Source organism: Lepisosteus oculatus, chromosome 16, assembly GCF_040954835.1.
Source record: "Lepisosteus oculatus isolate fLepOcu1 chromosome 16, fLepOcu1.hap2, whole genome shotgun sequence".
NCBI classification, from domain to species: Eukaryota; Metazoa; Chordata; class Actinopteri; order Semionotiformes; family Lepisosteidae; genus Lepisosteus; species Lepisosteus oculatus.
The window spans coordinates 17,134,720-17,150,059 of record NC_090711.1 but is presented as its reverse complement, the minus strand read 5'-3'; the positions used below and the strand labels follow the sequence as shown (position 1 = coordinate 17,150,059).

The window sequence follows — 15,340 nt, the reverse complement described above, 5'->3', positions numbered from 1 at the left end:
GACTGTTGTTTCAATTTTGACATCAAAGTTGCATCAGATGATAACTCGAGCAACTCTTGATCAGCACAGGTCAGATCCTTGGGTATTCCCAACAGTAAAGGGGTTCCTGATCCACTCTGGTGTGGCCTAAACTGGAAAGTACTCTGAGAACTGTTCTTCCAGTGACAAGAGGTGCAATCACATCAAGAATCTTCAATAAATTCATCCAGAAGCTTAAATATGTGCTCTCATGTAGTTCTTGTAGCGGCTTACAGAACAAAAAGTCCTCTTGGGACATGCCCTCAAACTCGTATCTAACGTAAATGTGCAAATTGGCTCATCTAATTGCAGTGAAAAGCATCTGCTTATCTTAATGCACTCTATCAACATACTTTTGACGTCATCTGCCATATCAATAATTCTAGGAGTGACTGTGTCGGGAGTCAGAAGTCCTTTTCAGAAGTTAAAAGAAGTTTTTATTTCATGCGCATGGGAGCGGAACACTGTCCTTAAGCATTTTTTCTGTTATCTATCAAATTTCCTGTGCTTACAAGATTGATAGTGTTCTAAAATCATGCAAATTCTCCTACCTCCCTATTTGCTAAAGATAACTTATTTTAATACAATTGGTCACTTAGGTTCCGAGCACGCATTCCTGTATAATGATTTAGAATTACATAGTGGACCTTGTATCCACTCAAGTATTAGCACTGTATTGTCGTAGCTAAGTATGTAGGGTGCGTATTTGATACATAAACTAATTTTATTAAATTAGAAAATATGAAAACTCATCCCAATTTTTCGCTGCACATAACAAATTTCCAGGGTCATCTGGTGTACCACCTGGGGGCGCTCCACAGTTTGAGAACCACGGTTTTAGACTATAGTCCAATACAACAATATACAAAAATGACAAACAGAGAAGATGGTAAAATAGTGTTACAGGAGATAAGAAAGTTACTTTACATTTCAGAGAGATATTACTGCGGTGATGATTGATAAATGATTTCCAGAGACGTCTCCCACATGGAAGTAGTATAAATTCAAGGGAACACATAAAGGTTTATTCCATGCTGAAAAGAGAAGAAAAGAAACACAACTGGCTGTCAAACCTTCTTCAGGTGTGAGAGAGAGGAAAATTGGCAGTTGATAAAGTACTGGAGAACAAACCAGGAGTGGAGAGGAGGTGGGAGCAGGAGAGAAGCAGAATCAACGCTACTCACAGCCCTGACATATTCCCTAAAGCAGTTTCCCAGTCTCCTTCTTGTCTCAACAATGTAGATAGTAGGCATTTTCTGCAAGAGATGTAGTAAATAAGGTTGCTGGAGGTACAAGATGTCATCTGAGTGATCCGGAATTGTCCTGAGAGGCCTTGAATGAATGTGGTGTTAGATGTATACTTGCAGGTGATACAGCGAGCTCTGTTTCAAGGGAAAGTACCTGTTGTGGGTGGTTGCTGAGGGCGGTCAAGGGAGCTGTGAACAAGAAGGTTACGCAGAAAAGGTGCTCGGCGATATGAGATGATGGGATGGTCGGAAAAAATGGTACCGATGGAGGAATCATCCTGTAAAATGGGAAAGTTGTTGTTAATGGCCCTGGGGATAGAAAGGCTGTTAGGGTGGTGAGGAAGCAACAAAGGAATGTGGCTGTGAGGCTGGGAGTTCCTAGTTGAGTTCATAATCCAAGAGCTATTTTAGCTAGTGAGAGAGCCCTGTCAATAACATGGGTGGGGTAGGTGGGGTATCCTCTGCTGATGAAAAAAGAGTGCATTTTAAAGGCTTGGGTTTGTATGTCCATGTTGTCACTGCAAAGTCATCAGAGCCTGAGGAACTTGAAAAAGGGAGAGAATTTTTAGTATGTGTGGGGTGAAATGAGCTGTACAAGAGAAAGATCTGTGAATCTGTGGGTTTGTAATAGACAGACGTAGAGAGTCCTGGAAGGTTAATGGATAGTTTAATGTCCAGAAATGGAAGCATAATGGGAGATATGTTAACTGTATACTTGAGGGATGGGTGGAAGTTGGTGAAGTGATGAAGGAAATGCTTTAGCTGGTCATTAGAGCATGTGTCAGCACTGACACAATCATCAATGTATTGCATGTAGAGGTGACAAAGCAGGTGTAGGAAGCGAAAAAGCATTCTTCTACCCAGCTGACAAAAATATTAGCGTAGCTGGGTCCCATCCTGGTGCCCATTGCAACTCCACTTGTCACGAACCGCATTCCTATGTGCACTTCTCACCGCCAACACCCACACACTAATGAATCAATTGTCATCCCTCATGCTCTTCCCTATTTATATCCTCTCACTCCACTCAGTCCCCGCTCACTATTGAGAACAACCCTTGGCTTTCTCTTGTGAGTGTAATCTTCTCTTGACCTGATTTCTGGCTACCCAACCTTGTTTTCTTCCTGTTTTGACTTTGTCTCCTCTCGTTTTGGATTTGGATGCTCTCGACCTGACTCTTGTGAAACCCAACCTAGCTTTTCTACCTCGACTATGATTTTTGCCTTGTCCCCTTGGGATTTGGATGCCAACCACTAGTTACCTACAGTCTGCATAGGGTCCAACCAGGTGCTCCTAATGCCATACCTGACACCACTAGCTGGCTGATAAGAAAGGTTATTGAATGAGAAAACATTCAGTGTGAGAACCAATTCTGCAAGACATAGTAAAAATTTACAACTCACCATGGAGGTGGTGAGACTGATAAATATGCAATTTATCATTGGTCAGCACTCTGAAGATAACAATGGACCAACATTTAAACTCACAAAAGTTGATAAAAAACAAAAGCAATTGGGAAATTGATATTGATTATATGGGGCCAAAGAAACAGAAAATTTGGAACATTGCCAGACTGTAATTACTGATTTGATAGAGGTGTTAGCCTATCAATATTCCTCTGGAAACTGACCATCCCAAGATGCATTTCTCAACAAACACAGAGCAATTCCTACAGCAAGTCAACTGAAAGATGTGTGTTGACTGCAGATGCTTGGTCTACACAATAACAATTCTAAAGAACATATCAACACATCTAATCTTGTAACACAGTTGTTGATGAATCTATAGATTACCAATCATGGCCTCCAAATAATCCTCATCTATGAATTGGCTTCATCACTCTGCTCTCCTCCCCACTGATAGCTGATGTGTGGTGAGCGTTCTGGCACACTTTGGCTGCTGTCGCATCATCCAGGTGGGGCTGCACACCATTACCTGTAAAGCGCTTTGAGTGGAGTGTCCAGAAAAGCGCTATATAATTGTAAGCAATAATAGACAGATAGATAATACTTTATTAATCCCGTAGGGAAATTAATTATTATTATTATTATTATTATTATTATTATTATTATTATTATTATTATTATTATTATTATTATTATTATTACTAATGTAGGCTTGGTGCCAAATGCAGTACCCTTAACATGGTTACCTGCAAGAACATTAAGAGACAGGCAATGAAGGGACACAGTTTTTGTATTTTTGAAAATACACAGTATTTTTTAAAAAGCTATTTAAATGTTGTGCAGAAAAATATATTTCACATTTAAAAGACATCTGAGAAATGCCATTGTTTGTTTAACCAGGGGTGACTCGATTTTCCAAACAGATCCTCATCTCATGTTGGTTGATCAGAATAATCTATTCTCTAAAATCTAAATCTTTTCATAATGCTAGTTGCAATCAGAATTCTGACAGTTTAATTTATTTTAAGTAGCCCTTTTTTAAGATAAAAACGTTATATCTATAGGCATTTGATCAGATAACCCTTGTATCTTGAGGTTATATATAATTGGATGTTTTTAAATTATGGTTGCATAGTTTCTTGAAACTGAAGCTTAACAGAAGTCCTTCCCTGCATTCCTTGCTAAGGAGCCCAAGTAAATGATCTTGTCTCGTCTGTTGAGGAAGCTTCTCTCTTGACTTGAGAATCACCAGGCCTACTTTACTCATGGCCAAATGGTTTTATGGTTATGTCTGTGCAGCTCTTATCTCTCCTTGAGGGAGAGGTAGACAATTGTTATAGCCTTGTGGCGCAACAAGGAAGGCCAATGTCCCATTATTCAGGCATGTTCCATATGGGGGGATGCATGCAAACTGACTTGTTAGCAGGAAATGAGCATGAACAGCCTAATATCAAATAGCAATATCAAATTACGATAGATATGTTCCTGATACTCTTTGAACTGTACGTTATACTACTAAAACAATAAAACAGACTCCTGAATAAGACTCAGTATACTCTTGATTAAGACTCGTAGTCATATATATATCTGTTAGTCTTTTAATATTAATCTGTTAATAGTAATTGGGATAAATAATTGATCAATTGAGATAAAGAAGGACTGCAAAGTAAAAATTTAATAAATGTGGCTTTAGAAGACACTTAATCACTCAATCAGTCAATTTTTTCACTCATTTGTGTGTCCAATGACAGATACCTCTGGGGGTGGGGGGTGAGCAGCACATCGTCAGGTCCTAATTCTCCATATATATAGAGGTATTAACCACAAAATAACTTAATATCCACTTTGTGTTCCCATAAAGTAATGTCTCAGCACTATTACTGCCATTGTAATGGTATTATACTAGTATTGTGAAGTCAATCAGTGTCATTGTGTGTTACCACATCTCTTACAGGTATTCCAGAAACCTTCCTCACTGTTCATGAACTAACTAAGTTTCTCACCATGGTCATATTCACCTGCTCGGTGCAACACAGCGCAGTCAATAGTGGACAGGTGAGTTAGTTCTAATGACTGGAAACAACCAATTTCTGTTTAAATCTCTTTTCTATCAAATGTAGTCCTGCCTTCCTGGTCATCTTGACCCCTTGCTTCTGCTGAGCACTGTAAAGATGGAAAAAACACAACATATAAATGCAATCCTGTTAGAATGTTATTCTATTTTTACAAATGTTCTAAAAATTTTGATTACCATAACTCAACAACAAGTTGAAACTCAACAAGTTGAAACACCAACATTCACATACTTATAGTGTTCAGTAAATACTAATATTTTCTTTCTTGAATATATACAATACAATTGATTTGAATAGTTTTTTTTTTTATTTATAGGTGTTAAAAATAATTATAAAAAGGTTTACATTGCTTGTGTTTAGCTCATCTTCAATAGATAGCTGTGTAATGAAATTAATAAGACAGTATTTAGCTTGTTCAATGTAACTTTACTGTCCTTACTGTAATAATATGATAACTGCTTGTATTTATACATTTTATGTACAGATGCAGCCATTCAAAATGTGCTGTAAAACTGCGCAAAATTATCTGCAGATTAGCAAGGAATACCCCAGTACGTGATTGGTTGGCAAAAATGACCGACAGGCAGCACACTTGCAAGAATAGCGATTACAAACATTTTAAAAAATGTGCTTACTTTATGCTTTTATATTGTACAGTGTATTAAAATTAACACTTTATGGGCACTACACTGTGAGTAACGCTGCCCACTAAACCTCTTTCCCCAAACTTTCACAGGGGCAAGGTCATGTAGCTGATTCACAGCTGGATACAATTTTATCTTGCCTCGTGAAAGCAAAAATTCAGATATTTGTCAACATACAGATGCAGCCATTCAAAGTTCGCTGTACAAACCCGTACCGCATGCATCCACGCACGAACAACGGCCCCATACTGCGGTACGTGATTGTCTGGCCAAAATGACCGACAGAGGAACTCGTGGTGCATTGGTTAGTAGTGAAAAGATTTAATCATTTAATTTTTTTGGTGTGCACATTTTAATCTTCTTAGTATTGAATATTTATGTGGAATTTTACAACTAAAGGGACATTTTAGTAGCTGAGCATAAAAAGAATAGGAGCATTATTAATAATATTAATAATTGCTTACACTTATATAGCGCTTTTTTGGATACTCCACTCAAAGTGCTTTACAGTTAATGGAGATCCCTTCCACCACCATCAATGTGCAGCATCCACCTGGATGATGCGAAGGCAGCCATAGTGCGCCAGAACGCACACCACACAGCAGCTATCAGTGGGGAGAAGAGCAGAGTAATGAAGACAGTTCAGAGATCGGGATTATTAGGAGGCCATGATTGGTAAGGGCCAATGGGAAATTTGGCCAGGACACCGGGGTTACACCCCTACTCTTTTCAAGAAATGCCTTGGGATTTTTTAATGACCACAGAGAGTCAGGACCTCGATTTTCCGAAGGACAGCGCCTGTTTACAGTATAGTGTCCCCGTCACTATACTGGGGCATTAGGACCCACATGGACCGCAGGGTGAGCACCCCTTGCTGGCCCCACTAACACCTCTTCCAGCAACAACCTTAGTTCTTCCCAATAGGTCTCCCATCCAGGTACTGACGAGGCTCACACCTGCTTAGCTTCCGTGTGCTGCTGGCCATATTATTATTATGAAATGCTCGGTTAAAAGCAAGAGAGATTATGTCTGTTATAGTGGACATAAAAACGAGAGTTCACTGCAGCGTTATTGGAAACCCAATTTTAACAACAAATCACTGGCATTATATCCTAGAAAGCACTGAGACCAGGACCAGTAGGAGCACTCCCACAGCAAAAAGAAAATGCCTGACAAACTAGGGATTGGACAGTTTCACAGTTTTTCAGTGCTTGTAGGATCAATGGAAATAATAATAATAATAATACTAATACTACTAATAATAATAATAATAATAATAATAATTGCTTACACTTATATAGCGCTTTTCTGGACACTCCACTCAAAGCGCTTTACAGGTAATGGGGACTCCCCTCCACCACCACCAATGTGCAGCATCCACCTGGAATATTCAAATAAATGTGCTAAAGAAATAAACAAAAAACAAGTAATTTATTAATTTATCATATTGGCTAGCTAATGTCCTGTCCTTGTTAGTTAGTTACTTGTGGCTGTGTTTCTGCGTTACGTAGCAACGAGGGACTATATTCTCAGGCGGAGGAATGTAAATAGCTTAATTTTCATGTTAAATTTTTTAAATTAAAATTCATTCTATACAGCAATCGCATATTTGGGGACCGTTTTATAAAAGCAATAAGGCACTTGAGGCCTGTGCTATATCGTGGATATAGTCACCGTTAAAAGGGCTGCCGGCCCTCTGCATCGCGTCGGGCCTAACAACACCTTTTAACTGTGACTATATCCACGATATACAATAACAGTGCTTTTCGTGTCTTATTGCTTAAATTAGATTCTGAAAAGTATGAGTTTCTTTTACTGCGATAACGAGCGCAAGTATTCATGGAAAATGGTAATCACTTAACTCACTTTGAACGTTTTGTGATATTTAGAAAGACCAAACAAATTAAATATGGTGTTGAAAATATTAAGTCAGTAATAATATCAGTAGAAGTTTGAAATGATTCGTTGTTATTAATAAATGACTTAGCTTCGAACATGTTGTGATATTTAGAAATATAAAAAATGTCAATATACAGTAGTGTCCATAATATTTGCTATTTTAGTTTTTCAAAGAAATGTTTATTTGTTAAAAGAAAACTCATACCTATAGCTGGATTTGAACACCTGACCTAAATCTTATAAGTCAGTCACTTAAGATGCAGACACACACTAAACAGTAAAACAGAAGTACACATATCAATGGAAAGTCTTATAGTACTGTTTGTGCAACAGTGCATGAATATAATTATATCATTATTAATTTCTTTAGATGCGCGATTCCATATTATATTTCCTATTAATCATATTCTAAAAGTATTTAAAAGCTTTCGTTTACTCCGATAATGAGGGTATTTGCAGAAAAGGTTAAAACAATCAGTTTTCATAAAGTATACAAACGTACAGTAATATGGTCAGAAGGAGCACGTAAAAACGTTTTCGAAATAACCACAAGTAAGACTTTGATGCTTAAAATGTTTAGGAAGAAAGTGGAATACTGATGTTTATTTTTTCTTTAAATTACCATATACAGTACAGTTTACATACAGGAATATGTTCCTAAATTAATATCTTTTATGAGCATGTGAAAGACATGGTGAATCGGAAATTCTCAAGAATTACTTTGTATGATTGGAAACGAATGCGTGATCGGATCAAAGAAATGCTGTGGTGTTACTTTTTGTCAATGAAAAAATAAAGTATTTTCGTTTACAAAGACGGTTACAAAGGATGTGGACCAGGGTAATACTTTGAGTTTACAGCTTGTCCAAGGTCATTCATTATTAATACCATTAGTAATATCTTCGGTAAAGACTTTGATGCATAAAATATTTCTGCATAATTCAAATATTTATGATAAAGGTGAGAGGTTGTGTACTTTTGTCCAACTGAGCAATCTTGCTTTCCTAAAATATACCAACTTTTTAATGTATAATAATTAAAATGCTGTAATACACAGTAAATCCCTTGAGCCCTGGAAAATACTATAATCTGGTTGCTCTTCTGTGGAGTAAGTTTCTAACAGACACTGAGTTTATTCTAAATTTGGTGCGGTTAATAAAAAATAATAATATAAAATATGTTCAAAGAGGAGTTTGCTTCCCCATTTTATATAGCATATTAAATGCAATATCATCTGTGGTATAAGGAAAGGACTGACTTATCTGACAGGAGATTAATTTACTAAATAGCTTGTCCTACATCAGTGGTTCTCAAACTTTTTGGACCAAGTACCACCCCTTATCCAACCAAAGCATCCAAGTACCACCTACAAGTCATCATCTCATAGGAACCCCAGAAATTCTCAATGACCAACATGAGCGCACATACATATAATAAATATTATAATAATAAACTTTATTTGATATAGCGCCTTTAAAGGTGGCTTCTCAAAGTGTTTTACAGAAAAAAAACAGTAACAACAACAAATAAAAATAATACAAAAGCACCATTTCAGTGAGAGGGGTGAGCCTGTTTAGTCGAGCAAAGCAGATGTGAATTAATTTTTTGAGCATTGATACAATTGATACAATTCACAACAGAGTCTAACAGATTTTAAATCGTCAGGCATTTTTTTGACTGCAAAAGTCTTGCGGTGGATGTTGCAATGAGTCCATTCATTTCTGCAGCAACCTCTCTATATCGTGCAACTACACTGCTGTGTCGGCTTGTCATCACTCTAGCACCGTCTGTGCAAACTCCGACACATTTTATCCAGTCGATGCCATTCTCTTCGATAAATTCATTCAAAACTGAAATATGTGCTCTCCTGTAGTTCCTGTTGGTAGCGGCTTACAGAACAGAAAGTCCTCATGGGACATGCCCTCAAACTCGTATCTAAAGTAAAACGAGCAAATTGGCCAAATCGACTATAGACTCATCTAATAGCAGTGAAAAACATCTGCTCATCTTAACGCGCTCCATCAGCGTACTTTTGATATAATCCTTCATTTCAATGATTCTATGAGTGACTGTGTCTTTCGGGGGGGCAGCAGGTCAAGCTGTTTAGCAGCTTTTTCTCCACACATAATACGTGTCAGCTCTTTTGCCAACGGTAAATAAGGTTCTTCAAAAATAGCGTGGCTTACCTGCTTTAGCAATCCGCAAGCTTGGATTTTTCCGCGTTTCCGTTTTCATTTCCGTATTTATATTAAGTTTTTATTTCATGCGCATGGGTGTGAAACACAGAGACGCTTGGTGTATTTTTCTCAAATTAACTTAGAACAGTTCTTAAATATTTTTCTGTTATCTATCACGCTTTCCTGTGCTCACAAGATTACCAGCATTCGTAGCACGTATTTCTATGCATTCCTGTGCTTACAACATTGGCATTGTTCCAAAATCATGCACATTCTCCTACCTCCCTATTTGCTGGAGATACAATTGGTCACTTGCGTCCATAGCACGCATTCCTATAGAGTGGTATAGAATTACAGAGTATCCCTTGTGTCCACTGAAGTATTAGCACGCACTGTATCGTAGTACGTAGGCTGCGTATTCGACACGTATTAAAATACAAAATATGAAAACCCGTGCGGATTTTTCAGTGCACACAACACAGTTCCAGGGTCATTTGGCCTACCACCTGGTGGCACTCCGCGTACCACTGCAGGTACGCGTACCACAGTTTGAGAACCACTGTCCTACAGTACATGATCAGTATCTTTACAGTCACCACTTACAGCAAAACCTTCTTCCATACATAGCATGTGAGTTCAGACTCAAGCATGATTCATTCCTTTATCATTATACTGATCTAATCTGTATATCTGTTCTTTTGCATGTTCCTATACAGCATGCATTCATGGATGTGCGTGAAATTTTGCTGATCCTTTTTGCTGGGCGCGCTGCAGTAATATTGGCAGATTAAATTGGAGGGGATTGTTTTTAGTAAAGTTTAACACAAGTTTACATTTATAATCATGCTTCTGTTTTTGTTCCTCAGTTTGACTATAGTTCCTGGATGCCTAACGCTCCCTCCACCATGACCCGCCCTCCTCCCACTACGAAGCAGGATCTCCCCTTTTCTGAGCTCATCCATAGCATAGCTGATAAAAAAAGCACCTTAATGAGTCTGGCTGTCACACGGATGGTCAGCTACTCTTATCTTGACAAAGTGAGTTTCCCTCTCCTACACTGACATGGACTGTTTAGATACCATCAAGTTAATTAGCAAATGTATTCTGGCTTTGCTTCAAAACCTAAATAAGATGGATGATGTGAATTTTTTGCTTTTGATAACATTTTAATCCCATTTTATATTAATTGATAGTTATCAAACAAAACAATTTTTCAAGAGATTAACATAAACACTTGTGATACAACTCTTTGGATTAGGATCCCCTGGATCCCCCGGAATGCATTAGACAACTGAGTTTGAAGCACTAAGCATCAGCAGCAGCACTCCAGATCTCCCCTCCATGGACCCAAGCATTACAGTATCAGTGCATGTGATTGATAAGTTAGATCAACAATTCAGAGGGAGTTTAGCAAGGAAGCCAGAAAGAGAGAAAAATTGAGATTGAGCCACCAGAGGTTGATGTTGAGACACTCCTAAAACTGGAAAATATGAAATTCTCACAAGGTTATTATGGAATTTGCTGCATCTGTAGAAAGTCAAATCTCTAGAAATATTGTACAAGAATGAACAGAGTTTGCCTTCTCAGACCCTGACAGTCTTCTTGATGGTGAGATACTAGACCTCTGGGTGAGATCCAATGTGTAAATTTAAGAAGTTTCAAAATATTCAGGTTGGATTAAAACTGAAAATAAGACTTTAGTTTAAGTAGCAGCCTTGATCCTTATCATACAAGCCTGCCGATAAGAAAGCAGACGGACAGAACAGACTGACCTAAATGGGATTGACAATGTGGGTTTTTCCTACTATTACTTTCTGTGGGAGTGGACAGGACAGGACAGGACTTTCAAATGGACAGGACAGGGTTTGAAAGGTATTTACACATCGGGGGTTGATTTGTTCACAACTTCCATATAAAGGAACAGCTTTATGTGCAGGTTCCCCTGATACACTGCCATCTACACAGGGTGTTACAGGTAATGTGAAGACTGCCATCGTGACACCTGAGTCTTTTGAGCTGCAGTGCTTGTTTAGACTTTTTTTGCTCTCAGTGCTTGGTTTCAGTGATACCCCGAAGTATATTAGTTCTGAAGTATTTTAGTTAGAATGCCAATTTAACATCCCCACAATGAGTTTCATTTTTGAGAATGGGAAAAGTGAACTATTAACTAGTTAACTACTAAATTAACTTCAGGTTTGATAGTCATTTCAAATCCCACTTACATTTTTAAGAGATGGACGCATGTGTTTTAAAAAAGTTCTTCAACATACACAGATCACAGTTGGCTTCTGGCTAAGATTTAATTTCACGCAAAACACAGGGGACATAGGTGATCCCCTAGACAACAACCGAAGACCATTGACTTAGAATAATAGACTAAAAAAAAGAACCTGTTTCCATTTTAACCATGTTAATGCTCACACAGACCTTTGACTGCTCACCAGCGCTTAAGCCTTGTAGTGCCTTCGGGTTAAATCGCAGTGAAAGACTCTTTCCTGGTCGATTCTATTTGCACCTTTCCCCATCTTCTCTTTACTAGTGAGCTGACACAGAAACGACTGCAGCTGTAACTCTGCTATCATTAAACACATATCTCTAGGAGTCTCCTTACCCCTAGACCATTCACTCCTAACCTTGAGAGCTTTCAGCCTTCCACTACTATCCACAAGTCACAAGTTCCCCAGAACAGTCCAGCCCTCTTACTGACATACACTGGGCACGTGAGTCCTACTGCATCAGTCTGTCAGGAATTATATTCCTGACCACATTCACATCATCCAGAATAATAGCACACTGGTAGTACTTCGTAAGAAGGCTTAAAACTGAAACATAGGCAGTTTTTCTGAGATATTAGATTTTAAATATGCTAATGATCCTAATGTATCCCCCCTCCCACTTAAAACATAGAAATAAAAATATATATTTTGTAAAACAATTCAAGTCCTCCTTGCTAACTTTGCTGAAGAAGAGCAGGTAGTAATTATTACATTTATTAACAAATCCATGTACAGATGCAGCCATTCAAAATGAACGGTACAACCCTGTCACTGCGGCGTACCGCGGTACGTAATTAGCTGGCCAAAATGACTGACAGGGGCACTCATGGTGCATTGGTCAGTAGTGAAAACTGTGCACATTTTAATCCCTTTAGTATTGAATATTTATATGGAATTCTACAACTAAAGGGACATTTTAGTAGCTGAGCAGAGCAGCATAACGCATCTGATGGTCATAAACTATATTAATTTAGGAATATAAATATATTATGTAAACTGTACTTAATATAATTGGTTTTGGTAGTTTATAGAAAAAATACATACCAGTATTCCACTTTCTTCCTAAACATTTTAAGCATCAAAGTCTTACATGTGGTTATTTTGGAAATGTTTTTACGTGCTTCTTTTGACTATATTAGGTTTATATACTTTGTTAAAAGTTATAATGTTTTAACTTTTTCTGTGATTGGAATGTTCTTTTTTACAAGTGTAAAAAGAGGTGATACACATGTCTCCTCTATACCTCTTCAGTTTACAGTTTAAAGAGAAATTCCACCAGAAATTCCACCAGAGCCTCACAACATTATCCAATAATACTCTTCTTGTGTCTAATTTTTAATTAAGCAGGATTTGAGCTACAGACTAAAAAAAACAGGATTCACTTTTTTTCAGTTGTACATGAATGTACATGAATATAATTATATTGTTATTAATTTCTTTATATTCCATTTTATATTCCTTATTAACCTATTTATTAAAAGTAGGCTTTTGTTTAATGCGATAACGAGCATATTCGCAGAAAAGGTTAAAACATTATAAAGTTAAAACATTATAACTTTTTACAAAGTATATAAACAATATAGTCAGAAGGAGCATGTAAAAACATTTCCAAAATAACTACATGTAAGACTTTGCTTAAAATGTTTAGGAAGAAAGTGGAATACTGGTGTGTATTTTTTCTTTAAACTACCAATAGAAGCCATATACAGTTTACATAATATGTTTATGTTCCTAAATTAATATCACTTATGAGCATGTGAAAGGCAATGTGAATCTGAGATTCTCAAATCACTTTGTATGATTGGAAACAAATACGTAATAGGATCAACGAAAAGCTGTGGTGTTACTTCTTCTCAATGAACAATATTTTTGAAAACCACCCTGGGGTTTTTAATGACCACAGAGAGTCAGGACCGCGGTTTTACGTCTCATCCGAAAGACGGCGCTTGTTTTACAGTATAATGTCCCAGTCACTATACTGGGGCATTATGACCCACATGGACCGCAGGGTGAGCGCCCCCTGCTGGCCTCACTAACACCTCTTCCAGCAGCAACCCTAGTTTTTCCCAGGAGGTCTCCCATCCAGGTACTGACCAGGCTCACACCTGCTTAGTTTCAGTGGGTTGCCAATTGTAAGTTGCAGGGTGACATGGCTGCTGGTCCTGTAATACAAAGTTTAAAATGATTAAAAGTCTTAAGAGTATACAGCTGAAATTCTTAATTGGAAAAAGATTGTCCTTCAGCACCGGGATTTGAAACCAGGCGTTTCTGGCTACTGCTGAAATGCTGTACATGAGACGTTAAGCTTTATTATCTCCACTTGGCGGTTTTTCAAGGTGATTCCAGATACTATAATCATAACCGCAGTATGACGCGGTATGACATGACACGCCCAGCGCCTTTTACCGCAGCGTACCTCGCTCATTTATAATGGCTGCATCTGTATACTGCTTTGACGTTTCAGATAATTGTTCTGTATCATGGAAAATATCTAAAACTTCTCCTTTCCAGCAGATCAATAGCTAGCGGCTTGTTCTCATAATTCAACCAGAATATGTTCCAGACCTAAATAACAACCAGGATCAAAGATTTATTGTCTTCATAAAGTGTAGAATACATAGATGCTGAGGGAAGAATGAGGATGGAAAATCAGTGAAATAGAATTTAAAATACAACATTAACATTTCATTCTCTACTTAACTTGCTGGGAGGAGTTTTGTTCAATTCCCAATTAAGCTATTTAAACCTATTGAGGCTTAGAGTTTGCTTAGTATGTTTTTTGGTCCAAAACAACTTCTTCGTCTTTCCACTTCAAGAGCAAAAATATAAATGTTAAACTGTAACTAAACTTCATACTGTAAGCATTGCATTTTTTATCACAATTAACCATGTATCTGTGTTGATCACCACACAGAACATAACTACTGTCAAGTATATAATTTCAATATCATCATACTCTACTCCTCTCTTTCACAGGTTAAACTGGGAGACTATCCAGAGAAACTCTTCACAGAGAAAAGACCCCAAGATCTGATTTTAAAATTCAGATCTGAGCTGGAGAAGATTGAGGAGGAAATAAATGCTCGCAACACAAGCATTGAAATGAAATACACATACATGCTTCCATCTGTTGTGGAGAACAGTGTGGCTGTCTGAATGTTACCCTCAAGAGGCATATTCTGAACTCAGTGTCTTGCCTGTTTTGTTTAATCCTGAATTTAAGAAATAGAAGGAAAATACTGTATATGCTTTTCTTTTACCGATTAACAGAAATAAAAAGTAATACAAATTAAATCAAAAGGAATAATTAAAATTAAATCAAATGAATCTTTGAAAAAGCTTTAAGATCATGTGGGTTTAGAGGTTTCCCTTTCTATGTACGTTATTCTCTGGGCTGGATAATTAATAGAAAAGTAAGGCAAGATTCCAAAGCTCCTGAGAGGCTCAACAAGTAAAAGTGCTCATCTGAGTGCAGATTCTTAATTCTATGTTCTTGGTGTTGTGGGTTTGACTCTGGGTCAGGTCACTATTAACTGTGACTGAGATTCCAGTGGGGATGTGCAAGTGGATGAGCACTGCTGAGGGTTGGGCGGGATTA

The 15,340-nt window shown here is 37.7% G+C and overlaps 1 protein-coding gene across 1 annotated transcript in view; it reads left to right on the top strand.

Annotated features, from left to right (window-relative positions):
- The window catches only part of LOC102697403 (polyunsaturated fatty acid lipoxygenase ALOX8-like), a 44,784-nt gene extending 29,859 nt beyond the window's left edge, over window positions 1-14,925 (top strand). Inside the window, exons 12-14 of the mRNA XM_069179474.1 lie at window positions 4,626-4,726; window positions 10,333-10,503; window positions 14,719-14,925. Coding sequence (XP_069035575.1) covers window positions 4,626-4,726; window positions 10,333-10,503; window positions 14,719-14,898 — 452 coding nt within the window. The 3' untranslated portion in view covers window positions 14,899-14,925. The remainder of the gene's footprint in view (window positions 1-4,625; window positions 4,727-10,332; window positions 10,504-14,718) is intronic.
- Window positions 14,926-15,340: the final 415 nt, after the last annotated feature.